Source organism: Thunnus thynnus, chromosome 11 (genome assembly GCF_963924715.1).
Source record: "Thunnus thynnus chromosome 11, fThuThy2.1, whole genome shotgun sequence".
Taxonomy (NCBI): Eukaryota; Metazoa; Chordata; class Actinopteri; order Scombriformes; family Scombridae; genus Thunnus; species Thunnus thynnus.
In genome coordinates this window covers 22,861,543-22,889,155 of record NC_089527.1, presented here as the reverse complement: position 1 = coordinate 22,889,155, position 27,613 = coordinate 22,861,543, and the positions used below count along the sequence as shown (strand labels likewise).

The window sequence follows — 27,613 nt, the reverse complement described above, 5'->3', positions numbered from 1 at the left end:
TGGAAAACAAACACTTGTAATGAAATAAAAAATAAATAAAACGCAAATAAAGAGTTTCTATTAAAATTTTAATGAGCTTAAAAACATCTCTAAAACAAAAGATTTCTGGTCATTTTGAGGATGGCGTCATCATACAGTTGAAAGTCTTCATGGCCGTTAATACTTAATCGTACAAACTGAGTACAGTGTTGGTCTTGCCTCCTTTAGTCAGTGTAAAGTGACCGTTTGAAGTCAGTTGCATTGTTTCACAATCGTTTACTTGTTAGTCCTACAAAATTATTAATAAAAACACAAAAAGTTTAGAAAAATGACCACTTGTCAGTTTTGTCAGCAATTCAACAGAAAACGTTTGTAACATATGTGGATGGGAGCAAGAATGAAAAACAGAGAGATGATGTGGTCGCTCCTCAGTACTTTCACAGCTGCTATTTCAAAGCAGCCATCATCATCTGCTTGAACTTCTCTAAATCCACCTTCTTCATGATGTAAGCCTTGTGAGTCTTCTTCAGGAGGCCCACAGTATCTACTATCATCATACCTCTGGTGTGCGTGCCCACCAGCTCTACGCTAACCGGATACTGGTCACTTTCTATGATGAATGAATCGTCCACAGCGGCTGCAAAGGCATACGAGTCACAGGAAACAAAACCCGTGCCAGCGACAAACTCTTTCTGGTGGCGCTCACTTTGTGACGCCTTGAGGCTATGCTGGAAGATCTGTGCCATGAAGCGAGCTTTATCCGTGTCCTGCGCCAACCAGGCGTCACAGAACTCCTGTAAAACCAGATGTTGTTGTTGTTGGTGCATTTACTTATCAGCAACATTATATGGTATAATAAGCATTGGGAATCTATTGTGTGTATATGCTGAAATGTATAAAAGTCAGCCTTACCCAGGACAGTTTGCTGTGGCAGGTAAACTCCCAGCAGGCCAAGTAGGTGGGACACTGGTAGTCGTTCAGTACAATGTACGCAGCTTCTGGATCTGCTGCAAAATTGAACTCAGCGCACACTGTGGTGTTCCCTCGAGCTGAAAAACATAACACAGAAAACCACTGATTACACACTGAACTCCACCATTACAGAGGTAGACAGAATAATAACACTTCATATAGAAGGACTATAACTCTTAATCTGATTACATTTACAAACACTGATATGATCATTTACTGATCTTTTTGTCTGTTTAATGCTACAAAGTAGTGAAAAATGTGATACTGACAGACTCAAATTGCTTGTTTTGTCTGACCAACAGTCCATAAAACATTGAAAAATAACCTAAACAATTAATCCGTTATCAAAATAGTTGCTTATTGTAATATTGCTTATTATAGTTGCTTGTTAATTAATTGATTAATTGACTTGTTTCATCTCTAGTAGGTTGAATGACAGCACCATTCAGTCATTCCATGGGACCCAGTTTGAGTTTTCAACACAACAGTCAACAGTTGGAGGTGGATTGGTAAAAAAACCAGGAAATTATGTCTTTCTTTTTTTCTTCGACTCCATTTTTTGTCTCGTCCATGCGGACTGTACACTGTCAGCACTCCTGACCTTTGCTAAAAACGCAGCATGAAGACACCAGAAGTTGATGATGTTTACCGACATTCAGTGTTGCCTCCCATGATGTAGAGCCCTTGGAGTTTGCTGGGTAGAGAGGGATCTATCCTCACAGCCAAAGCCAGGTTGGTGAGGGGTGCCGTAGCAACAAGAGATACCTGGGGACAGACACATAGACTTAAGACATGCAGTAAGCATAAACACACACACTTACAACTGCGTCACATCTCTCACCTCCCCTGGGTTCTCATTGACAATCCTGATCATAGCTGACACGGCGCCTTCCTTCTGAACCAGGTCCAGACCAGGAGCGTTGGGGTCAGGAGCGTCTCCGAGCCCATCCAACCCGTGGAAGTGACCAGCATCAATGCAGTTCCCGAGGATGGGCTTAGCAGCACCTTTAAACACTGGAACCTTACACATGAAAAGAAGAGCAAACCAGGTTAAACATGTAAATATACCACATGGAAAAAAATTGTAAAGCTGTTGTTATTGTTCAGCCTCTAATAGGTTTTTTTTTTTAAATCAATTTATGCTTCATTGATGGAGAGCTGGGCAATGTGGTGATATATACCATCAGAGAAAAGACATTTGAATTTACAATATTTTTGAATCAATGTGATGAAAAATCTTGACTGAATTAACCAAACAGATATTCTCATATTGTTATTTAATTTATGAACTGTTTATTAATTGAATTTACAGATTCAATTTTTTTAAAAAAAAAGTACTATATCATGATTTATACTGATACACGAATATGATATACTTAAAATGACATTTAATCACTACAAGATTAAATTAATTTTGTCAGGATGTGACAAATTCTATGAGTTAGGAAAACTTCAACACTGGCGTAACAAAAAGAATGTCAGAAGCAAAAGAAAAATCATTTATAAATAATAATTAATTTTACTCCACAGACGTAAAGAAACTCCCTAATTCCACTATGATGTTCTTAAACTGAACGGTAACCTGTGTTGAGTTTTGAAAATACAACTTGGTGCAAATGAATATTTTCTCTACAATTATAGTGACCACAAATGTTCTTGTTGTTCAACCAATCTGGAACATATGAGGTACAAATAACTGCTTTCACTGAACAATTTAAAGAACTATACATACATTTTTAAGCACTGATATAATGGGATTGTTGTTGATCTGCCTCAATAAAGGCAAATGTAATTCATAGATTTGAGATTTCCAATATTCAGAGCGCCTGACCAAAACACTTGTGCTTTCTTTTGGTAGTAAAATGACATAACTGAAAAATAAAATATTTTCATCTAACTCAATTGTGTCCATTAAATCTAACTGATCTATACTGGCTTTCCTGTTCCTGCCTCAAGTCATGCGGTTTGAGGAACAACAACTCATTGTTGGGCAGTTTTATGAGCTGCACTCTTACATGTCACATGATGCCAGTAAATTCCAATTAATGTGAGGCTACACTCTTGACTTTTGAGCAAACTGATTCAAATTGGTCAAAAAAACACAGTATTCTTCTTGTTAGTATCATAAAATAACAGCACCCACCTCCAGTTTATTGCAGGCTTGCAGAATGCGCAGTGTGTTCTTACACACGTTCTCTACCGTGGTGTTTCCATGCACACAGGTGATGCCAAGGAGCTCCACGTTGGGGGCGGCCAGCGCCAACATGATGGCTTGAGCATCGTCTACCCCACAGTCTACATCCACCAGCAGCTTCTTGTTCATCCTGGACCCTGCAGAGCACAGACGTTACTCTAGCGCTGTCCTGGCTGTTCATCTAACACTTTGGTTTGTGTTTAATTCCTTCACTTACACTTTAATCTGTTACATTGAACTTTGTTAGTCACCTATTAGTCATTTAACACAATGAACTTAAAGTGAAAACCCTTTCACCTACCTGTTGAGTGTGAACAAGACAAACTGTACTGTGCGCTGGCTGGAGGACTTCTTCCTTTCACAGACTGGAACCAACGACGGTCAGCTGCAAACAACCTTTGAGAAACAAGAACTCTATGAGTTGACCGAATGGGAGGAGTTATGCAATAGAAAGCAAAAATTATTAATAGATCTGCTTCAAGTTGGCCATTTTCTTCCTCCAGTGAGAGTAAGAAGTAGAAGGAATAAACACACCACCTGTTGGGACATTGCTTCTCAGCTCTTTCTCAGATAATGTCCTTTGCAAAATATATTCAAAGTGTATTAACAGAGAAGTGTATTTCTGGTGTTTGTATGTCTTAATGTTTTTTCTAACACTGAATGTAATGATTAGGTCTATAGGTGAAAAGCTTGAGTAGTTCTTAGTGTACATGCCACCAAACATTCCTCCAAAAACTCCTCTTATAAGGAGAGAACAGATGTTGTATGACTATAGGAAATGACTACCTTTTATCTTGAACTCTTCTCATGATACGAGAATGGTTAAGTATAGTTACAAGACACATTTCTGTCATTTCTGCACGCTCTGAGCATGTTAAATCAGTTTACACGTCTTTCGATAGGGGTCAACACATCCAGCCGACAGCTAGAATATAAATATGTAGCAAAGGTCACATTTATAAACTAGTTTTTTAAGGTTGAATGTGACCGTGCAGCTTCTCACCTTCCTACAGAGCTGCTGAAAATGTGAGATGTTGCCACAACACATCGGATCATCACCGCCATGCAGACGGACGGAGAGCTGAGAGGAGGAGGAAAGAGCTGACTGTCATCTTTTCTGTGCGCCACAAACTGCAATGAGAAGCAGAAAACTCCACTGCTCACACTGTTTATAGTGTTAAAGCATCTGATAAAGGGTCTATTTCAGATTCAACAAACTCTGAGTCTAACCCTGAACCCCAAGATGGGAAATTCAAGAGTTGTTGGTTCCAGATCAGCTGATCGGTCAGTTCAAGCAACTCTGAGTATGTTGACTGAAGCGTGTGTGTGGTGAATGAAATAAGACATCAATGGAGCTCTGAGACTACAATTCACCATGGCAACGGGTAAATAAAAGGCAGAGCCTCCATTTTGATCCAATAGACGTTGAGATATTAATGCATGTATATGTGGATGGTGCACATTTATCTTTAAAAAAAAAAAAAAAAAAGCCTGAGTCAGAGTGTCAGTAAGTTAACACAATAATATTTTACTTAGTGTTGTCCATTCATCATTTACCAGTATTGTATTTCCTTAATGATAAAGTGGAATCTGATTGTGTATCGAGTTTGTAACTATATTACATTTTAAATATATTTGATCAGCTTTAATCTGACGTGGCACAAAACACAGAAGGAAGCAACTGAAGATGAAAAATATAATGAAAGATTTCAAAAATACATAGATCGAATAACTTTTACATGACTGTAAACTCACAGTCTGATCCAGTAATAATGTGTTTGGTGATACTTGAAAAGGCGTCGAGGATAAAATACAGTAGATTTTAACATTTTAAACACTGTAGTTGCACCACAATCCTGCTCACTCAGAAATATTAACATATAACGTTAATCTCCAATATAACCAATGTCCAAAAATAAAACTCAAGTTTGACACACATTGCACGAATCAATCAATAACTGCAGGTATTAAAGTCCGTCTTTACCTTCAAAAAGTTTTCCTCCTGGTTTTACGCGTGGCAAAGCCCTTGATTAAAGCGGTAGAGTCCAGGGCTCTTACAATGACCTGTAGCCTAAATCAAGCACGACTCCGTTTTAAGTTGTTTATAAGTTGTTTTGATTGTTAGCCCCAGCATGCTAACTACAGCTAGCAGCTTTCGGACTTCTCGCTCCGGCGACACACGCCAACAAACAGCCGCTGGATGGTAAGAAACTCTGAATAACAGTTAGTTACAACCAAGAACTGAAGCTCAGAGGGTTAAACAAGCTTATTAGAGACAAAAAGATACGACGGAACAGACGACGAAAAGTGAAACATGACGCGAAATATCATGCCACTTCCGGTTTCGCTTAGAAGCCAATAGAGGTCAATAAAAAAGCCAGTGAATGTTTAACTGTTCAGTTACATGTTCCATAAATGTTCTACATGGTGACCTAAATACTGTTTCAGATGTTTCCACACACTTCCAGGATATAATTCTAGTGAAAGAAAACTGAATGTGTCATTTATGTGTAACTGCAGAATTGTTTGGCATTCAGAAGCCTTTATTCATGATCCAGTTTCAGCTCATACCTGTGTGGGGGTGCAGGCATCTCCCAAACTCCCCTGTTCAACCTGTGTGCATGTACAACTGGTAATAACTTAATAACAATGGATAAAACTATGACACCAGCCATATCAACATAAATACCTGTAAGCAAATTAACATTTACAAAATAAGTATTGTACAGTAAGGTACATCGGAGCTGTTAAACTGACAACAGAAGAGGTGTTGTTGATGGTTGGTATAATAATGCAATGTGCATTATTTCACTGTCAAGTGCTCATGGGTTCTCCTAATTGCAACAGTATACATTTACAATAGTATGAAGCAGCAGTTTGTTTTTTGATCTTCATGCAGGTTAAAATAATGAAGTCCTCGTCCAATTTCAATCACAAAGTTCTGCATAATTCAACTGAGTGTTGTCAAACCCAAGTTTAAAGGGCCATCAAACCAATATAGTGCTGCATATAATCCTGCAGAAATGTCTTAAATATATATATATATATTAAAAAAAAACAACACAATTTGTGTTCCCCATCAATGCTTCCAGTGTAGCACCAGAGGAACCTCTGAAATGACATTAGATGATCACTGCAATAAAAATGAGAGTAGTGTCAGATTTATACTTCTAAAAGATCTGTGCTTGTTGTACAGAGTAATATTGTGTTGAATATTTATGTGAGAAAGAAGATGAAATGACAAGTGAGACAGCGGGAAGGAGACAGACAACAGGCATTAAGCACTGAAATAAACAAGTAAGTGCTTTGACTTTAACATCATGTTAAAGCTGTCATCCTGCAGTGCAGTTTAGGTCCAGAGAAATATCTCAACAGGCAAAGATATTTGTTTTGATAAAGCTGATCATCTGTTGTGTTGCTTAGTGTGGATTTAAAGCTTCACTTGGCAACTTTACACGCTGCTGGTTGAGGACAATTTCTTGTTTGGCTCTTATCATAAGTTTTAATTAGTCACTTCTTGTAGTACTGATCATGTTCAACATTTGAATCTGTGGATCTCAGTGCAGCTTCAGTTTGTGTTTTAGGGTGAAAAAGAGTGAATCCTACTGTACATAAAAATTTTGCCTAATGTAGCCTTAAGGGATAAGACTGCCGTTATAGTTTTCTTTTTGTCAACAAATTCCATGAGAAGACCAACAATGTGTTCGTCCGTCTCTTGATACAGTCTGACTTCCCTGTTAGTTTCACTCATCCCCATTTTTTCATACTTGAGACGCTATTCCTTAAAAGAAAAAAAAAAAAGCTGGGCACTGTAGGTTTTAACAAATGTCAAAGAGGAGTACATTAGGCATTTTTGGGGGACTATTTTTTATTTTCAACAGCGGATTAATACACATTTTGTGCACTAGTTAGTTACCCAGTGCAACAGAGTGGCTCATTTATGGTTTTTTTTATGAGGAGAAAAATAAGCTATATCAGATTTTACATGGACAACACTTGTTAGTAGGATCAATTGATTGTTGGTTTTGGTCTTTTCATGGGATTTGTCATCAATATGAAAAATATATCAGCAGCCTTTATCCTTTAACTGACAAACTGATAACATCAAATAATCACAGCTGAGACAAATACAAATATGTGAGTTGCTTCATCTTTGTAAAGAACACATTTGCACGTCTTATTCTAGGGACAAAAGTTTAAATAATCCAGAGTGGCTGTACGCTTCCAGATGCTACTACTGGCACAGCAGCCAACATTGTCTGCACGCTGGCTACAATTTAACACAGAACGCCGTATCTTTACTGATTTTGGCTGTGAACTGGCTGTGAAAAGTGTGTGATTCTAGTACTACTGAGAGGAGAGGGGAAACTGCTATAAAACAATCTACAGTAGCACTGGCACTTGGACATTAATCTTCTTAACAGTGATTAAGCACAACAACAGTTGTTTCAGTTTGTGATGGTATATTTGTTTGCATGGTGCTGTCATCAGTATCTCCTTCAGTCTTTTAGTTCCAGATAGAGGAGTCCATTTAGGTCTCAACTTTCCCATAAGTCCCCTCCGGAGGGCGATATTGTTTGGGGAAGGCCTTGAGCTGGAGGGAGTTAAAGGCGTATTTACGACATCCCACGTTCTTCATGGTGTTCTCTCTCCTGCAGCCCTCACTGTGTGTGGAAACAGAAACAGAAGCAATTCATTTATTTTTACTTTGGCAAATACATCACTTTTCTAATATCTTTTGGTGCAGGGGCAATAACAACTGACCTGCGCATGCAGTCCAGGGCCTGGTAGAAGACCTGTGGGGCGAGTGCGTGCTCCTGCTGCAGGATCTGACACTGCTCCAGGGTCAGAGACATGGCTGTGCGGTCCTTGGCGCTCTTACAGCTGGTGAAACGCACTCCGTTCAACCGGCGGCATATCTTACGTTATCAGAGAAATAGATTAGAGGCAAAAAACTTTTTTGTTTTTTTCTGTTTTAATTGTTAAAGTTTCTATCATCTACCATTTCATTCGTAGAGTTATATATTTATTTCATGATCTTTATGTTTGGCTTGTTTTGCCTTTTCTTATTTAATTGATTTTTTGTGGACCACATTAAGACTGGTGACCGCTTGTGGAAGCTAATGGGGATCCAAATTAAGAATAAAGAATAAAGAAAAATTAGCTTTTATATTTGCAGGTTTCATAGAGAAGACATGAGAAGTCAATCTACCTCAGCTGCCTGCCACAAAATCTCCACGTTCTTGCTTTTCTTGGCGTTCACGTTCTGGCTCAGCAGCTTGAACAGCTCGGGCAGACTGGTGGTGCTGCGGGAGCGAGGCAGGCCTGAGGAGATAATAGAGGAGGAATGATCAGGTGAGTGAAAAATGAAGATGTCAAAGAACAGATTTTTCCTTCTGATGAAGCTTTTTTGTATGTAGACTCACAGTCTTCTGGCAGGACCTCTTTAAACTGGTCGTAGTACGAGCTGAGGCGAGCCAAGCTCTCCATGTTGATCACTTCCTGCAACGACGTGTCTCCAAACCTGGACATATATGTACGATATCAGAGCAGCAATCTTTCATGACACTGTTACTGTGATGCTGCCCTGTACTCAAGGGAGCTCAGTTTAATAATATTTCATCATTCTACAGGACAACCTGTGCAGGCTGCTTTTTGGTTAATCTGGATCCATGTTATTTCTTTATGTCATATTCACATAACTGTTTTAAAATACAGTGAGTGGTTTAAAAAGTTTACACAAATTACAGTCATTTTCATCTGGATTGATGGGTATAACAATGTAAGAGACAGGAAAAATAATTTGTTGTTATTTTTGATTATTATCTCAAATATTTTTATGTAACTATACATCTTACTATAATATCTAATCATTTACCTTTCCTGACAAAAATTGCCATTTTCATCTGAACTAACCTTTCTCTTCTCTCGCTTTTTTTTTTTTACCCTCAAGCCCTCAACTTTTCCTGACCTGTAACTCCAGGGACTCACTTCTCAGCCAGCGTTTGCTGTTCGTTGATCCCCACATTAAACAGGACCGGCTGCACACGCAGCAGCATCCCGTTCTGGATCTCCCGTGGCAGCGTGTCAAACATCACCCCAGGCATCGGAACCCTGACGTTAAAACCGTTCCTGTTTCCTGTGATCACCGGCAGCATGTCCGGCCCGAAACCCGAGGTTGCTTGGGTAACTTTAAAGGTGACATTTCTCAGGTCCATCACCCCGACACTCATGTCCTCCAGCATGGCCAACTCCTCACCTTTAAGAGACAAGACGATATCACAGAGGTACGTGCAATAATACTTCAGCTATATGTCTGTGATGATATGGTCATATTCACCAAACTTCACCCAGATTATATCCTCTAGAATTAAAAAGGTTTCCATACACTAACACAGAGCAGTGACATCATTAACTCCACCAAGATATTGTGGTTTTGTTTCTCTGTCTTTTAGTTGGCAGGATATCTAAACATAATTCAGGGAAATTTGGTGGAAAGTTAGGCCATGGACTAGGCAAAGTTTTGGTGCAGATAGAACTAATTTAAAATTGAAATGCTCTGTCTACAAATTTCATCCAATCATCACCAAATTTGGTGCACAAAATATGAGAAAAAGCTTTCAATTTGTTTTTGTTTATATCATACCTTTTAACTGATCGGTTAACAAATATTCTATCAAATGTGGCCTATTTGACGTAAGGTCATGACTTAAAATGCATTGTGGTGACACATGCTTACCAATGATCTGACCAATCAAGGACAAATTGATGCCATTTTTTTCCTAGGAATGCCACTCCAGCAGCATCATATATAAACGTTTTCACAATTTGGTGATCACTTGAAATTTTTCAGATTTATCCTTCTAGAAAGTCATAATATTCCCAGACGGATATTATTTCAAAACCATGACTACCATCAGCCAGTGGGAATGATTGTCAAATACTAGTATGTTGATAAAAATTGTAATTTTTACATTATACATTATGTAAAGGTAACACTTTGCTTTGTGTCCCCCTAAAGGAGTCCCATAGCATTTATAATCAGTATATAAACATTTAATAAATGGTTTAGAACACACTATAATGTAGTTGTAAGCTGATATATGGACATTTTAAAGTGTTATTAATGTGCAGTATTTGTCAGTAGTTCTAACTTCAATAATGACACATTTCTGAACAAGCACACAAGTTACCATAGGTGCTGAGCAGGCCCTCGTACTGCACCAGTAAGCCAATGGTGTGTAGCTGCCTGAGGAAGCCTGAGTCACAGAGACAGTTCCTCAGCTTGAGAGTGAAGCCGCAGATCAGAGCCGTCAGCTGTAAGAAGGCAAATCATATCAATACAGCCATGAGTTGTCATGTTTTCAATGCAATCAAACACTGTGTAATGACAAGGAAATATCCAAAGCTGCATGTTTATTAGTTCAGTCTATGTGTATGGAAGACAGGATGGGTTGGGGATTTGGGTGGCAGAGACTGACTGACCGTCTGGCAGAAGACGACGTCACGGCGGTACTGCAGGGTGAGGCTCATGGCGATGGTGGGGGCGCTGTCCTGCATTAGCAGAAACACCATGGCCTTCTTGGCTTTATCGCTCATCAGAGACGCACAGTCCGTAAGCGTGGTGAGAAGAGGGTAGAGAGCATCGCTCCACTCACCTGCAGACACACAACACAGGTTATAAACAGTTAGACATGTATGAAAATGTCTCAACAGTTTTACAGAGATGGAAATTCTTGTGATCCAACATGAGAGAGTTGTCAAATTCACATATGATTTGCATACTTTGTATTATGTTTTATACAGTGGATTATTTGGAAATAGTAAAGGAGATAGTAGATTTAAAAACAATGTGATGTATTTTTTAAATTTGAAATATCAACAAAACAAACATAGAGCTCTCTTTTGTCCTCAAGCAATCCAACATAGGTTCAAGATCACCTGTAGGAGCCAGGTATGGTCTGTGTTATTGTTGAACACCTTTTTTGGTAACATATGGTAATTTGAGTCACCTGGTGTTGGTGGTGGTACCAATAAGCAAGTCACCTGTTCACCTGTTACTTTTGTGAAAGGACAGAGAGGGGAAGCCTTATTTTTTGCTGACCACCGCTCATAGTTGTTGATCACCTTTTGAAACCTTTTTGAATGCCTGTGGATACTTTCACAACACTGTGTGTTTTTACCTGCAATGAAACTACAAAACACAGCCCTTTGGATTCTTTGACAGCCAGCGCGTTGGGCAGGTTAGTCTCCCCTACTTAGCCTCTCGGCGACTAATTTTTTTGTTTTAGATAGTCGCCTATATCACTTATGTGTTAAAAGTAATATTTTCACAAGAGCTGGGTTTATTGAACTTTGATTCTATATTCTTGATTAAATTCTTACCTGGAGACGTCTTTTCTACCTCTGGACTGCTATCTACGAGTGAGAGAAAGTAAAAAAATAAAAATTAAGAAAAAATTCTACTTCTTCTTTCTGAAGCAGTTTGAAGTGAGGATGAGAAAGAACGTACAGATGTGACGTGAAAGGTATACAGGAGTCTGGTGAGAGAATGATGATGATGATGATGATGATGATGGTTGATGATTTTGTGGTGATGATAAAAGAAGATGATGTGATGATGACGATGCTGATGATGATGGTAAACCCTTGTCTTTATGTTCGGAATGTATCCAGGAAGCTTTTTGGTTACTATGGATACCTAATGAGAGTGACACATTCATTAACCCACTGATCTTTGCAATCAGCAGTAAGATTGATCAATACACTGGTGCATGAATGTGTCTCATCCACAAACCAGACAGCACAAATCCCTCTTTGTGGGTGTGTGTTTACCTTTCTTGGTGTTTTTCGGATCCTCGTTGGCGAGCAGGAAGACGTCCTCAGAGCTGCTGTCGCTCTGGATTTTGTCTCGCTGCAGCAGCCTGTCCACCCTCTGGATCACGCACTCCAGGCTCTTATCAACATTTAGCCAAACCTTCTCCTGCACGCAAACACAGATTTAGCTTAACATAAAAAAAAAAACACACTTGAGCACAGATATTTAAGAGGCAGATGGACCTACCCACTCCTCCTCGTGCAAATCTGCCTGCAAGGAGGCGCGCTTGCTTTTACTCGCCTCGCTGCCCTCTGGGAGAGTCACGTGGCGAGAGGGCGAGGTGGCAGCACGAGACGGGGAGGTTGGGTGGCGGGAGGGTGAGCGGGATGGGGAGCGAGAGGAGGGTGAGAGGGAGGAGGAGGACGGGGACGGGGTGCTTTGCTGAGTGAACTCTGGGCGGGCGGCTGCCAGGGCGAGGATGGCTGTGGACAGCAGCTTGGAATCGCACACCGTCACCAACTGACGAGTCTGCAGGAGAGGGGGGTGGATAAGAGCGGTAGAAATGTGGTTATAGTGTGAGCATAAGATGAAGCTAAATTAACAGTGAGTTGGAGCAAAAAATGCTCTTTAAAGTTTATGAACTGTGTCCTTTAAAATTAAGGGCAAAATGCTTGTTATAAGGAAAGTTTTTGTTAACTTTATTTTCTATTAGCGGTGTGATTTCCTCATTTTTCCAGTGTGTTAGTCAGGCACAATGTCTTCTTTTTTCAGCTTAAATCAATCTGTCATAGTGTAAGTTATAGGTTTTAGATTAGATTTTTTTGCCAGTGTCCAGTGTTACTTTTCACTATAACAAAAAATAGTTTTCACATAACTAAATTAAATGGAATAGTTTATTTGATTTAATTTAATTTAATTTGCTGGTGTTACATGATGTTGCTAGTAAATACTATTTTGAGGAAAAGACGGGGAGGGAAAAGATACTGTTTTTTTTATCTGTTTTATGGTGTCCTACAGGACTTGTTTTTACTCCACTTGACTGCCAAAATTCCCAGCAAAAACATTTAACTGATCCTTTGTATCCACACAGTGCGAGTTGAGATAAAAAGTTAAGGCAGAAGAATTAGTAGAGAAAGCAGCGAAGACTGATAACACATTAAAGATCCTTCTGTTCCTCTGAGCGCTGACTTACTTTCTCTGTAAGGATGGCCAGCGTTCTCTCCAGAGCATTAGCTGAGCGATCCTTGGCTGCTCGGGACAGACGCTCTGTGTAGTAACACACTTGTGTCTTCAGAGTGTTAATTTGACCGATTAGCTCCTTCGCTTTCACGACATCCTGAGGCTGATACGCCATTCCTTTAGGGCCAGAGCCAGCAGAGCCAGCGGAGCTTCGGGTGTGCAGTGCAGTGTGCGAAAGACGAAGAAAATAAAAGAGAGGAAATAAATTGTGGTACAAGTGTGGCATACACAGCGATGACAAAAACACAACAAACAACTTGTAATACACTTCAGATAATCTCACCTATCGTCCTCATAAGTGCTGATAGAGTGCAGCAAAAAAAAATATGAAGGAAGATTTGTTAACTGCTTATAACTCAAACACTACCATGAATATTGTGGCACCAGAATCCAGTAATTTCTGCTTCACTCTACTCACTTTTTTCTGGCTTCTTCAAGCTTGTGCAACAGTTTTCGGAGACCACAGCCTTTAAAGCCTTGATGGTGCGCTGCAGGAGCACCGATAGTCACAACATCGTATGTTCGGTCTGATCGGAGGACAGAGAACAATAATAAAGAGAGAAAAATAAGATACTGAACAAACTGTATTATCAAAACTTTAAAAACACATAATAAATATATATGCACAAAAACCCACCATAGCCAGATTCCCCCTGTACTCTCATCCTCTGGATGTGCAGGTTAGTAGGAATAAACTCCAACTTCCTCTCAGCTTTCAGTGTACTAGACTTAAATGAGGGACCTGGGATGGAGGAGAAAGGAGGAAATAGATTCTCAGTATTGGTATACAAGGGGGTAGTTAAGTTCTTATGTGTTATTTTACACAAAAATATTGATATACAAGATGATACAGAATGTTAGACAGAGACTATGTCTGAAATCATCCCCCCATTCACTCATTCACTGCTCCCTTTATAATAAACACTCAATAGTTTAGTCTATAGTGAGCAGTAAATTGAGTTTTACGACACTCATGGATCATTTTGCATCATCACTGACTGGTGTAGTGTTGCATGACGATAACCCACTCAGAATTCGTAGACTCACATAAAAAGTAAATTCAGATACAAAAAATGGTCAGTGGTCAAAATCTAAGCCAAGCAAACAAGTAATTTTCTCAGACTTATGAAAGCTCTCCCTGAGCCCTCTCACAGGAGACATTACACAGCTGTTTTGACAGGCTGAGTAGAACATCTCCTGACTGGTAAATTTGCTTGGACATTTAAAATTGATGGAGTACCCATTTAAAATGTTATAAATATACCTTTATATTCGTGCAGGTCACTGATGGTCTCCTGGTAGGTAAGGATGATGGTCTGGTACTGAGTGATGATCTGCCTCCTGAGGTTCTCCCAACATGGCGACAGTTCACCCAGCTCCTCCAGCTCACACACCCTGTGCAACACACACATACACATTTACGATCAAGACATCCAGCTGATAAATTGATGATCTAATGCAGCTTGTTTAATTAAATGCACAGTATGTAATTTCTGGTGCTAGGGGTCTCTCAATCAAAACAATAACAAAAGACGGAGTTTGATGACATCATGAAGTAGCATGGGATCATGGGAGTTGTTGTCTTCATTGTTAAACAACCACAATTGCTGATGAAAATCGATCTGACGTGACTCCGACAGAAGAAGAAAAGAAGAGATTTAGATTTCATTCTAATGAAATAGCCGCAAGCAACATTAGCTAACGTTCACATTATGAATAATTGTGCTCCATCATAAGTGAGCAATACAAACAATAGAGTGGCGAGCTAGTTAGTTCATTGAGTTCCTCCCTCACTCTCTGACGTATCATCTGGTCTTTCCTGTGTTTCCCTGGAAGTTATAGCGAGTAGAGGGGATCAAGGATCAAGTTACATATTATGTCTTTAAGACCTTTGCATAAATACAACAGCTGTTCATTTCCAGCTCAGAATGACAGCAGTGGGAGTCGTTTCAAATACTCCAATTTGAATAGCGATCATGTGCCTGCGGGCTAGTAAAGATACATATGACTGCATGGGATAAAAGTAGGTAGGCTACATCTACAGTGCAGTCCATTAGTATTTAGATGGGGACACATTTTTCTTATTTTGGTTCTGTGGTCTTAAAACTGATTGAGATTAACGCACTGGCTAATTGTATTTACATCCATATTATGTCCATACAGTGTAGCTACTTGCATCTATTTAAAAGATTTTTAAAAGATAGTGTGATACCACAAAGTTAGTCAAGACTATAACAGGCAAGATGAGTCACTGGGACAAAGACAAGTCAGAGTCAAAACAACCCCGACACATGGAACCAAAAAGTCCAAAAACATTTAGAGACGATACCACAGCCCAGCCTAAAGGGTAGCCATTGCTTTGCTTTAAGGGATCACAAGCCAAAATGGTTGGAAACCACTGCAATACAGAACTCTGCTGCTCTTACTGTATGACCAGATGCATCCATTCAATCAAATTGAAAAAAATTTGATGTTACCTGACAGCGTCTTCCTCCAGCAACAGTTTGACATACTGTCGAGGAATGTGCAGGGAGAGTACGCTCTCTGCCATCTGCTCCAGGACCCGCAGGTGGTTGCCATCCGTGGTGGGGAAACGATACGTCCGCGACATGACGCCTCCAAACACTGAAGCACGTAGAAACATACTATCACAGATGTGAATCACCATGACATAACTAGAAATCCACATGTCCACTCTCACATAGTCACCCCAGGAGGTTAATAATTAGTTCAGATAGACACACACTCACCAGCCTTCAGCAGTGGGTCTTTACACAGAGATGAAGACTTGGATTTAATGCTCACGGATTCAGTCAGACTTTCATCAACAGGGAGAACCATCTGACACACACAAACACAAAAACACAACAAAGTTTGCCTAAAGAAATCCATCTGTCCTTCAAATGTTTAACTTCCCCACTAGGCTCGTTCAAACAGTACAATCAGAAATAGCAGTAGGTTGTGCGCAGAGATGCTAAGTAAGACATAGCAGTAGGAACTTAACTTTACTTTCCTGACAAATAAGTTGGAAAGTTTAAGTATTTCTAGCCTGAATAATCAAAACAGGAACTCTCTTAATAGCTCACCCTTCCATTAACAGTGTCTGCTCTCTGTAATCTTGCAACAGGAGCTCTCTGCTCACGCTTCTCCTCTATCTGCCAGGCAATCACAGTGATGTTCCCCACACGCTCATTCTCCGCTGACCTGAAGTCAACATTAAGTAAATTCAACATCCCAGAACACAAATCCAGCAAGCAGTGGCTCTCATGTTTGTCATAGATAGAGGGAAAGGCACCATGTGCTGTGTCTGTTACCTGAGAGTCAGGTGCAGTCTGTGGTGTTTGTCCTGCAGCAGCTCCTTCACAGAAAACATGGCCGAACCAAGCATGTACATCTGCCACATAAAAACATACACACACACCCAAAGGATTTGAAGGATTTCATTGAAAGAAATATAGGCTACAGAGGGTTTAAAATAGATGAGAGCATAAGAACTTTATCCACTTCCTGACAGGAAATTTGAAGACAATAAAGTCAAGTGGTTTTGTAAAAAATTATTCCTGGAGTGGGGCTTACCGTGCCCTGGGAACGGTCCTTCACATCATAGACAGAAAGCTTGACCTGAGTCTGCTGGGTGATCAGAGAGTCCTGAAAGAACGCTATACTGCTCAGGAAGATAGGGTTACTGGTCCCCTGGAGACAAACAGACACGGAGAGAGTTGAAATGGGTTTGAAGTCTCCAACAGCAAGCAGGAAGGACGGGCAAGCAAGCAAACAGCACTGTACCTCTATGATTTCAGTTTGAGCGTGCTTGGTCCAGAAGGCCTGCGGCGGAGTGGTGCAGCTGACAGCCACGAAGCTGGTTGGCTTACGTTCCATAGTGGGAGTAACCAGCTCACTGCAGGCTACAGCATCATATAAACACAAGAGATTACAAACTGCGGGATTTAATGTAGGATGGTCACTAATCCTTGGCCATGGGAGGAATGTTATATAGTGCTTTTGAGTTGTTAGTACTTGATGATCTGCAGTTGTTACATTAATGCTTTTGGGTCGAACAATATGGATACAAATTAAACATGTCGTTCCACATAGACGATCTAATTACTCCTTCAGCCAATTCCTAACAAGACTCATCTGCCCTCTATGTTTCATCCAAATCAGATCAGTGTTTAAACACAAACACACAATGTCAGTGTCAATGCACGATCCCTTAAAGCAACACTATTTTGATAATTGAAATAATAAAATAAATTGTTTTAGTCATTTTTTTAGACAAAAATGCTAAAGATTTGCTCATTGCAGCTTCTCAAATGTGAGGATTTGAAGCTTTTTTGTGTTATACATGATGATAAACTGAATATCTCTAGATTTTGGAGTGCTTATCAGATAAAACAAGACATTTGAAGATGTCACCATGAGCTCTAAGAAATTACAATCACGTATTTTTCACTATATTCTGACATTTTATAGACAACATCTCTCAATATTCTCTGACTTCACTAACCTGTCTGTGGCTCTCGGCCCCAAGCCCATCAGTTCCTACTTAGATCTAAATCTTTCAAATTGGATCACAAATACAGTTTCACCTTTAAAAATTGCTCAGTAATTTCCTAAAACAGCTGGACACTGGACTATTTTCAGCTGTGGACTAAAACACATTTGGTGTACAAGTGAATTTTTACTGCAACAGGTGTTTGTGGAATTGATTCAAAATAAACTACAGTGGCTTGTTGATATATTTTTGCCATTTTTGTCAACAATCTAAATACACCATCTAAAATTTCAAGTTTCCACCTTCTCTTATAATGGACTCATTTGGCCTGCTTAATTGTAAGGAGCTCTGTCAATAAACTGTGTACAAAAAAGGATCTTTCAAAGTTTAATATTTTGACCATTACTAATTATACCATCTCCAGTGGAACACACACAGCCAGCCAATTTCTTCCTGAACTTACCCACACTGAACTCCAGCACAGGCTCATCTGGATCCTGACTGTTTCCTGTAGTAGAGAGAGAAAGAGGTGGGGAGGACTTTTTTTTAATGCCCTGCTGTTTCATCCTAAGTGGAGTGAACAGGTTACTACGGTAGCAGTTACTTAGTTACCTGACAACGCCAACCCCATCATCTCAGCTGAGAGATCAAATGTGTTGGCCCGGTAGACCGACCATGGCCGATGGCGAGGGCTGCGCTCCTTCCCAGACATGGCAGGTTCACGTCTGGGCTGAGGATTGATTTTAGAATGAAGTGGCTGAAGAGCAGAACGATGTCGACCAGACGCAAAATCAAAACTCGTCTGTCACGTCAGTTCTTTGAGATATGTGCGCTTTTCCCTTGAGTGTTGATCTCAGCTGTCACACGGTTGTCACTGATGAACCTGAAAGGGAAACAGATGGAAACAACAAAGTGCTAATCAGTTGTCTCCATGGAAACAGCTGAGGCAGACTGGACATCCTTAACTCTTTGATAATGATGTCATCCTTTCATCGAGATGGCAGCTGAGCTCAGTAAAATTAGACAAAATTAGAAAACTGATTGTAATTAGTTACGTAAAGGTTGCTGCTGCACAAATGCTCAGCATTGCATTACAGTGAGCTATTTTAAAAGGTTAGAGAGCTGAATAACTAATGTAAGTTGGCTATTTAAGTGTTTGCCATGATGCTCCATTCTGACATGAACAGTATATGAGAGGATGTGTAGTTTTCATGTCAGTTCTGAACTTCTTCCTTCCTCTCTGTTAATGTGCTAATATAGGCAGTGAGAAGATTTTCTGTGAGAGAAAAGTGTCACTTTTCACACAGCTGTAGACGAACACTGTTACAAAATCAGCACCTGCTGTCTGCAGATGCTATTTTTGCTTCTCTAGTGTTTTTTTTGAAAACTGAGTTTTGCTTTCAGACAGACTAGTGTCAACAGATATATACACAGACAGATACAGCATATAATGCTGTGACTCCGATTTGACTTTTATTAAATGCTGCTGGATCAAGATTATGGCCAAAAATATCAGCATAATGCAGGAAGGCGCCAAGAATCATGATTTATTTCAGAGGCAGCTTCTAGGACACTGAGGAAAAACTGTAATTCAATATTTTTAAATCAAAAGTAAAGCTCCTTTTGCAGGTCAGGTATAAAACATAAATAATGCCCAAGTGTTGGACTTGAAAAACAACATATAGGTCACTACAATGAAATTCTTTTCAATAAATTTAATCTGTTAATTAGGTTTTTGATATTTCTTTAGCATAAGTAGAAATTTTGGCCAGGTGTGAGTTCAGAAAACAAAAACATACAGTGAGCGTTCTTCATCTGGGCTCCATGAATATCACCTGTGGATTTCATGGGAATCTGATGCCATTATTTTTAGAGATAACTTGTCATGGGCCAGTGTGGGTGAAAAGGATCTTTTGACCTGCCAGTGGTACAATATGAGGAGGTCAGGGGGCCACCAAAACCATGAAAGAATCATCCTCTGTGAGCCATGAATTAAATACCAAACATGAACCTGGCTTGTACTTGTCAAGATGTGCTATCTAAAACAAACTGTTAGAAAACTGACTGAAAATGCTTAAAATGGCAAAAATTACAGACTGTTTCATTTTTTTGACTATAAACAATACTACAATACTACAATCTGATAACGCACTTACACTATCACTTTAACCACAAACTCTTGGGCCTTACATAGCTACTATCATCTCAGCAATTATTATTCCACCATGTACAGTAAGTACTTGTGGTATAACACATAGTGCAAACCGAGCCATCCGTCTGTCACGTCCAATACTCACTTTGTGAAGACAGAGCTGATCAAGCAAAAGCCACAGCGTACAGTATAGAGCTGCACGTGTTGTTACCTAACAGATGCTGCAGTTGTGTGTAAGTGTGAGAGCGAACAGAAAACTAAGGTTGTGCCAAGTTGCCAACACAGGAGATTTGGCTCCACAGAAACATTTACCGCCTCTCTTGTTTCATCTCCTCGCTGTGCTTCTGTCCTCTTCAATCCCCTTTGGTTTCATCTAAATCCTCTTTTTTGCACTAATGTGCAGAGACAAACTGCTAGGCCTTCACCTCTCCATGTCCCATTTTGCCATTTCTTCACGTCTTTTGATTTGTTAGAAATGTCTTTTAAATATCTGTTGGTGTCAGAGCAAATGTTTCTACCTCATTTCTTTATATATTTCTGTCTCGTCAGGTGTGGCGCTTCCCTTGTTTTCATTTTTAACTTCTTGGTTTTTTTGGTCAGTATCAGTGCAGACCACAGCATGCTTATTACAGCAAACAGGAAGAAGAAGAGATGTGAAAGAGGAAGAAAAAAGTCTTATATGTAACATGATTCAGTCAGGGGATTAGGAGGTATATGCTTGATTAATGTCGTATACAGCACAAAGACAAGATCAAATGTCACACAGCCGCTCCTCCATGGAGACACTGATGTAATAGTTGTACTCAGCAGTGAGTGGGTTGATTCAGCCCCTGCATCACACAACTAAAGATAAATATGAGCAACAAAACTGTGAGTGGAGGACAGACACAGAGGCAGAAATATGAAAGAGAAAAACGGTGTGTGAAGAAAATGTGAAAGGTTAAGAGTAAGTGGTCTGACGACTAACCTGAGCTGAAGGCTGCTTCAGATTGCCCCAGGAGGTAAATGTTTACATTTCCTGTGGCATGTCAGACTTAGTTAACATTTCCTCTTTTATATGCGTGCATGTGCCACACAAATATCTTCTTGCACAGACTGGATACATTTCTCTCCCTTTTCAGCCCTGATATACACAGACCTGGTAGACAGTGGGAATATCTGATACTGGGAGGGTTTGTCTGTCTTTGCGCGGCTGTTTATTTGATTCTACGCTCACGAACAGAAAGGATCCGTGTGTGTGCCACTGTGCATTCATGTGTAAGGACCTCGGTGATGGCGATCTATTTTTACACGTGAATCTGTTTTGACGTCACACGCCGCGCACAATTGAAAACATCGGCTCCCCCGGTGACACACACAACATTCAAAGTTGTCTGTATAGTTACACACATACACACACACACTATTTAGGGTGTGATTGTGATGCTCTTTGCCAGTTTAATCTCTGTTTTGGCACCTTCATCTCAGACCATAACAGATGACAAAATACAGCATGGATGCTCTGCCTCATTAGGCTTTGTGGGAGTTCATTGTCAGTGGGAGCCGTCTTTTAACATGCTGTAATCTCCACTGCCTCAGGCACTGCGGGACGCTCTCTAGGAAACCCACAGTGAATCTAATGCAAAACCACGGGGAGTCACGGATCATCATCATCATCATCATCACATCAGTCTGATGATCATCAGCAACATGCAGTCAGCTTGAAGGGAAACACAAAGTTCCCCAGAGTAGCGCGGAAATTATTTGTCCATCTACTGATTAATCTAGTTACAACAATTTTCATAATTTTAATAATTTATAAACTCTTTTATCAATCAAAAAAGCCCAAAATCCTCTGGCTCAAATGTGAGGATTTACTGCTTTTTTTAGTTTTGTGTCATAGTAAATGTTTTAATTTTGGAGTGTTGATCGGACAAAAAACGTAAGTAATTTGATAACATCCCTTTAGGAAATTGCGATGGGTGTTTTTCACAATTTTCTGATATTTTATAGAATAAACAACTAAACATAAAAATAACTCACAGATAAAGTAAGTTGCAGCTGCATCGGCAGATTATTGATTAATCTACCAATTATTTACTTGATTAAACGCTTAATCTGTTTAAATACAAGAAAATTGTGAAAAATCACAATTTCCTGAAGTCCAAGTCCAACCAACAGTCCAAAACAGCAACACCTTTAACTTATTATATAAAAATATTCATATTTGAGAAGCTGGGAGCAGAGAATGTTTGGTATTCTTGCTTGAAGAGCGATGAATCAATTGTTAAATGGTTGCGAATTAATCTTCTGATGATCGACATATCAGTTAATCAGCAAATTGTTTCAGTTTTACTTGGGAGAGTAATGGAGATGCGGGTTTCCTTTCAAACTGTCAACAGTGTGGCTGGTTGTTACAGACTCCTGGGTTCAAGTCCTATAAGAGCAAGTAGCCACGTTGATGAAGTACTACTGAGCAAGAAGCTGAATCCTGACCAGCTCCACAGCTGCTGCTCTGTAGGTGACCTCTGACCTCAATCATGCAAAGCAGGTCAGTGGGAGATATGTTTTTCTTTAAGAGAAGGTGAGGATAATGGTGGTGAACAACCAGAGAGCAGTTTTGTATGAAAGTAGAGAGGATTCAGGTGGTCCTCTGGAGACAAAAATGACCCAGTTAGTCAGGCTGGCAACACACAGCTGGCCCCCTGCAGATGCTGTCAGCACCGGCTGCACTGCAGTGCTTCTCTCTCAGGCATCTTTCTTTCTTTTCTCTAATTCTGTTGATCTGTCTCCTTGCATATGCTTTGTCATCAACATTTCCCTTTTCTTTTTTTCGCTCCAGCCATCTCCTTTTCCTGTGTCCCCCTGTAACCCCGATGTTCCTCTCAATTTACACCTATCGATCCCATTTCAGTCCGGAGCTGAGCTGTGCCAATCGGCGGTCCCTTGAGTCTTATCTACAGTCGTCTACTTGATGTAGGAGTGTCTGTGGTAACCATGGACACATGGTTGCATGGTTGGCGGGATTGCTGGCTCCATCCACCGAGACTGATCCATTAATTGCTTTCTGATCAGATTGATCAAAGAGGAGGGGAATATGCAAAGGAGTTAATTCTCAAGAGGAGCCACACACACACACAAATGTAGTAACATCATGAATAAAGAAGTGTTTGTTACCCAGACAGCAGAGAAACTAAGCATGAGAAAGAAACCTTTGATGATGTTGAACTGCTACAGGGTCAGACTCACACACAGGAGGAACATTCAGAGCTGACACAACACCGTGCAGATGGGAGGGTTCACAAGTCTCTAATGCCTTTTCTCAAAAATATTCATCAAAACGCTCACACAGAATGGGAGCGAGCAATAGAAAGACAGAAATAGGGGGCAGTTGTAGGTGAATCACAGAAGAACTGATATTCAGTTGCCTCTCTGTTATGAAAAGAGTAAAAACTGTGACTCAACAGATCAAATCTAATCCTGTACGCTTTGCTGGGAGCATCTGGGAGGCCTGCTCTTGCGTGACATCATAAGCAACACATCCGGTATTAGATGTAATATACATTGAAAAAAAGTAACATTTTTTTTCCCATAATCCTAAATCAACGCTTCGATGGCATTTTATAAACCTGCGTGAAACAGGGTGTCATCCTGTCTGTTTACCAGGCAGGGTGCATGGAAATAAATGGACGCAGCCCAATGGAGAGTCTATTTATGGCAGCACTGCCCAATAATATTGTCATTATTACCTCAGCGTGGATACATGTTTTTTTTCCCACTGACACTCGGACAATAACAAATATTGCGTCATGATATCTGCTGATGCTGCCTGATGCTGCAGGATGTAGCGTTCAGCACAATTAAAAAAAACAGCAGGCCGTGTATAAAAACATAAACAGCAAAATCGACATTTGAGATCTTGCTCTTTGCAGTAAACATGTATGATTCTGATCCTGCTGGGAGGTGCTGCTTTCTCCTCAAGCCAGCATCCATCCCTGTGAGCAAACACCCTCGACAAACCGCCAGATGATGAGATGTCAAATGAGAAACACACGCAAAAGATAAATAATCCATACCGTTCAGAGAAATGCGAAGGTTTCTTGTCATACTGATGCGCATCCTGGTCGCACACTCGACGATGTCTGCAGTCAAGACTCGCCCTGACTCCCTCTGACACATCGAGACGTAATACAGCTCAGGTGGAAGCAGCGCCTCCTTCCTCCACTGGGCGGCGCTGTGGGCCCGATCTGCAGAGAGAGACTGTACACTGTCACCCTGATTAACATTATTAATTAACATTAATGATGCAGCTGGATTAATGCACGTGCATAGACAGATCACATGGACTGAATTAATAAACAATATCTCTGTCCGTTTAGTGGCAGAATAACAGATGGAAAGTTAGGAATGATAACAAAAATACACATTGAAAGTCATAATTATTAAGTCAAGTTAGTAACTAATAAAAGATATGTTAACTTTTGTGTTTCTAAGTTAATAAATAATAAAACATTAAAAAATAATTAGAAAAGGAACATCTCCTGAAGAAAATGCATGTGATTGCACTGATATGTTTTGTAGTAGTTTGGTTTTATATGTATTTGAAGTGGTCAATGTACTATAACATTTGGGTGACTTATATTTGCATTTGAATGCAGCTATTTGTCTGCAATCCACCTCATAAACTCAAAATATAATTTCTAGAATTATCTGGTCCATCACAGTTCATTTGCATGTTGAAGTAAATATTTGGACTCTTGTATGAAGTTGCTGCTGTGAATTATGCCTGTTATTAGCACACTGGAACTGAAAACAGCTCATTGGCTTTACGTATGTTATATGTCAAACTATAAATGTTGTAATCATGAGTTCATAAAGTGGAGATTGAGTGAAGCTGAAAATTTGAATGGAGTTTCTACTGCATTGTATGTTTGGGTTCATGACGGTCATGTCATCATTATGAGAGTGTGCATGTTTTATCAGCATGTCATACGGAGCATTTTGAAATTTGAATGGAGTTTCTACAGTGCACAGTGGCTGACATAAATATAGTGGAAGTCTATGTATCTCTTTCTAAACATTAATAAATCAAAAAGTATAAGTAGTATCAATAATAAAACTCGTAGCATAAATCTACAAATAATTCCGCATGGTTTGACATATGAATAATAATAATAGTAATAATAATAATAATAATAGGTCTGATTAATCATTAAAAAATAATGAGGAATTATGTAAAAAGTATGAAACATTAAGTTAAAAACATTTACGAAGTCAAATGTTGACAGACTAAGTCAGAATTATAAGAGCTAATAAGTAAAAAAATATGAGATAATATGTCAAAATTTTGATTTACTATTACTGATAGGGGAGAACAGGATAACATGAGCCACTTTTTACATTTGATGATTTTACTGCAAAATTGTATAGTGTATTTGTTTCAAATAATAGTTACTATATATACCTCAGGTTGTTGTGTACCCATGGAAATTAAAACAAATTATCTAATTATTGTGGTTTTAGGAAGATGACCCATCAAAAAAAGGTAGTCCTATGGCACAACTTACCCAAAGGTAGGGGTAAAATGAGCATGAGGATGGGGTAAATAGTGCTACCACTAAATACTGATATAAAAATTACACAAAATCAAACAAGTTTGAGATAATTTTGAACTTTATTAATGCCATCAATTTAACAACAGCAAAAACTCTACTTTTAAGTAAAATGATGTTTGTGTCCTGTTGTTCAACATATTACCTAAACATTTTCAGTAAAGATTAAACTGTGATCTTTGTGTGTTAGCTATAGAAAGAATGAGTGTGTAAATGTGCTTTTGTGTATACAGACAGGTGACAAATTAAAGGAAAAACTGGTCCAGGTCTGAAAGCTTGACCCCTACAGTGAGGGGATCTGAGGGCCCTGTTATACTGTGGGGGGCATTTTTCTGGCATGGTTTGGGTCCACTTGTCCCTTTAGAGGGAAGGGTCACTGCAAATCAATACAAAGTTGTTCTGAGTGATCACCTTTATCCTATGATGAAACATTTCTATCCTGATGGGAGTGGTCTCTTCCAGGATGACGATGCCCCCATTCACAGGGCACGAGGAGTCACTGAATGGTTGGATGAGTATTAAATGATGTGAATCATATGCTATGACCTTCACAGTCACCAGTTCTCAACACAGCTGAACACTTTGAGCTGAACGCTTGAGATTTTGGACTGACGTGTTAGACAGCGCTCTCCACCACCATCATCAAAACACCAAACGAGGGAATATCTTTTGAATGAATGGTGTTCATCCCTCCAGAAGAGTTCAGAGACTTGTAGAATCAATGCCAAGGTTTACTGAAGCTGTTCTGGTGACTCAACACCTTACTAAGACACTTTATGTTGGCTTTTCCTCTAATATGTCACCTGTCTGTATGTACAGCATGTTTGTCTGTGGCTTAAACTTAACATTAGTCAACAATTAGGTATTTATTCATCAACATTATAACACTTGTAACATGGATCAAACATTAACAGTGTCTCTAGTCTCTAGAATATCAGAAAATAATTTTGGGGGTAAATTGAGCTTTGACTCAACTTTCCCCAACATCACTGGCATGTTTTACCTCATAACCTCCATTTTGACAAAAATATTTCATACAGTGGCTCAGATTCACAGTTCTGCTAAGTTTTATGACCTTGTTTTGTAGCTCACACTGACTTAAATTAACATATAATAATGTTCAAAATGTATCTATTTTAATTAAGATACAAGACTAATAACTTAAGTAACATGATGAATTCACTTGGCATGACAAAAATAATTTTATTTGCTCTGTCATGCTGACCACTCTCTCCATGAGCTTGAGTCCAAGATGGATTGAGTAATGTGAACTATACTTCCTTAATTTGTGATCACATGATTACTTTTGCTTATGGTTACCTAGATAAAGGGGGTGGCTTATTTTACCCACTGGCTCTATTTACCCCGTTCTCCTCTTCTAATTGTGAAAAAGTTGTTTTTATGTGATGTAACTATAGTGACATGAATGGATAATGTTTTTGCAGTAGCTGAAGGTGGAGTGATGGAGTCTGGAGCTCACAATAAGGTGCAGCTGTTTCTTATCAACTACTGACATCATCACAGCTACATGACATTTACACCGCAGATTAAAAACGACTACTGTACAAGTGTAGCTACTCCAGACCTCATCACTGTCTACTGTATCTACTTGAGCTTAAATGTGATGTGCTGAGACTCCCTCACCCAGCTCAGCAGCACCTGGTGTGAGGCAGAGGCTCTAAAAGCATAAAGTTTCTTTAGGATCATGTAGGTCAAGGGATTAGAAATACTGACGTCATGAGTCAAAGTCCCTTCAGCTGAGAAACTGTTGGGAAATTATAAACACATAAATTGTTTTACTGTTTTATTTTTAATCATGATCTAAGTGTTTTTTGAAACCCCCCGTCGATGCTGCAAGAAATTAAATTTCAGTAAAAATGCTGAATCTTTCGTTCATTTAGCAGTTTTATTGGCCTAAAAATAGTCAAATTTAAATCGTCTAAAAATATTTGTCCTTTCAGATAGGTAATTCATGAGCGCCAAACTGGCGGAAACTGCTTTTATCTCAAGTGAAAGTTGAAACTACAGTACCAGCGCCATGTGTCACCGAAACTGGAGATTGGCCCCTTGAATTGCCCGCAGACACACCTCGTGCAACCCTTTTCATTCGCTTTTCATTCGAGTGACGGCCAATCACAGCGGGGCTCGGGGGCGCGCCCAGCCCGTATCGGAA

General features: G+C 39.6%; 1 protein-coding gene across 7 annotated transcripts; it reads right to left on the bottom strand.

Annotated features, from left to right (window-relative positions):
• Window positions 1-49: 49 nt before the first annotated feature.
• inpp4aa (inositol polyphosphate-4-phosphatase type I Aa) lies at window positions 50-27,562 on the bottom strand. Of its 7 annotated transcripts, XM_067603896.1 has the most exons (27): window positions 27,472-27,562; window positions 23,905-24,075; window positions 18,310-18,580; window positions 18,161-18,205; window positions 16,989-17,107; window positions 16,779-16,895; window positions 16,517-16,596; window positions 16,289-16,406; window positions 15,953-16,043; window positions 15,680-15,827; window positions 14,467-14,597; window positions 13,840-13,944; window positions 13,621-13,729; window positions 13,486-13,503; window positions 13,156-13,351; window positions 12,210-12,491; window positions 11,981-12,128; window positions 11,658-11,846; window positions 11,531-11,563; window positions 10,631-10,803; window positions 10,339-10,462; window positions 9,137-9,404; window positions 8,572-8,669; window positions 8,358-8,470; window positions 7,910-8,064; window positions 5,130-7,809; window positions 3,446-3,541 (listed from the first exon to the last, which is right to left on the bottom strand). In XM_067603896.1, the coding sequence occupies exons 3-26, from the start codon at window positions 18,407-18,409 to the stop codon at window positions 7,677-7,679; spliced, it is 3,093 nt and encodes a 1,030-aa protein (XP_067459997.1). In that variant the 5' UTR covers window positions 18,410-18,580; window positions 23,905-24,075; window positions 27,472-27,562; the 3' UTR covers window positions 3,446-3,541; window positions 5,130-7,676. The 7 variants fall into 7 exon arrangements, with proteins under 7 accessions (XP_067460000.1, XP_067460001.1, XP_067460002.1 ...); XM_067603898.1 differs by lacking the exon at window positions 11,658-11,846; XM_067603897.1 differs by lacking the exon at window positions 13,486-13,503.
• Between the last annotated feature and the right edge of the window lie 51 nt (window positions 27,563-27,613).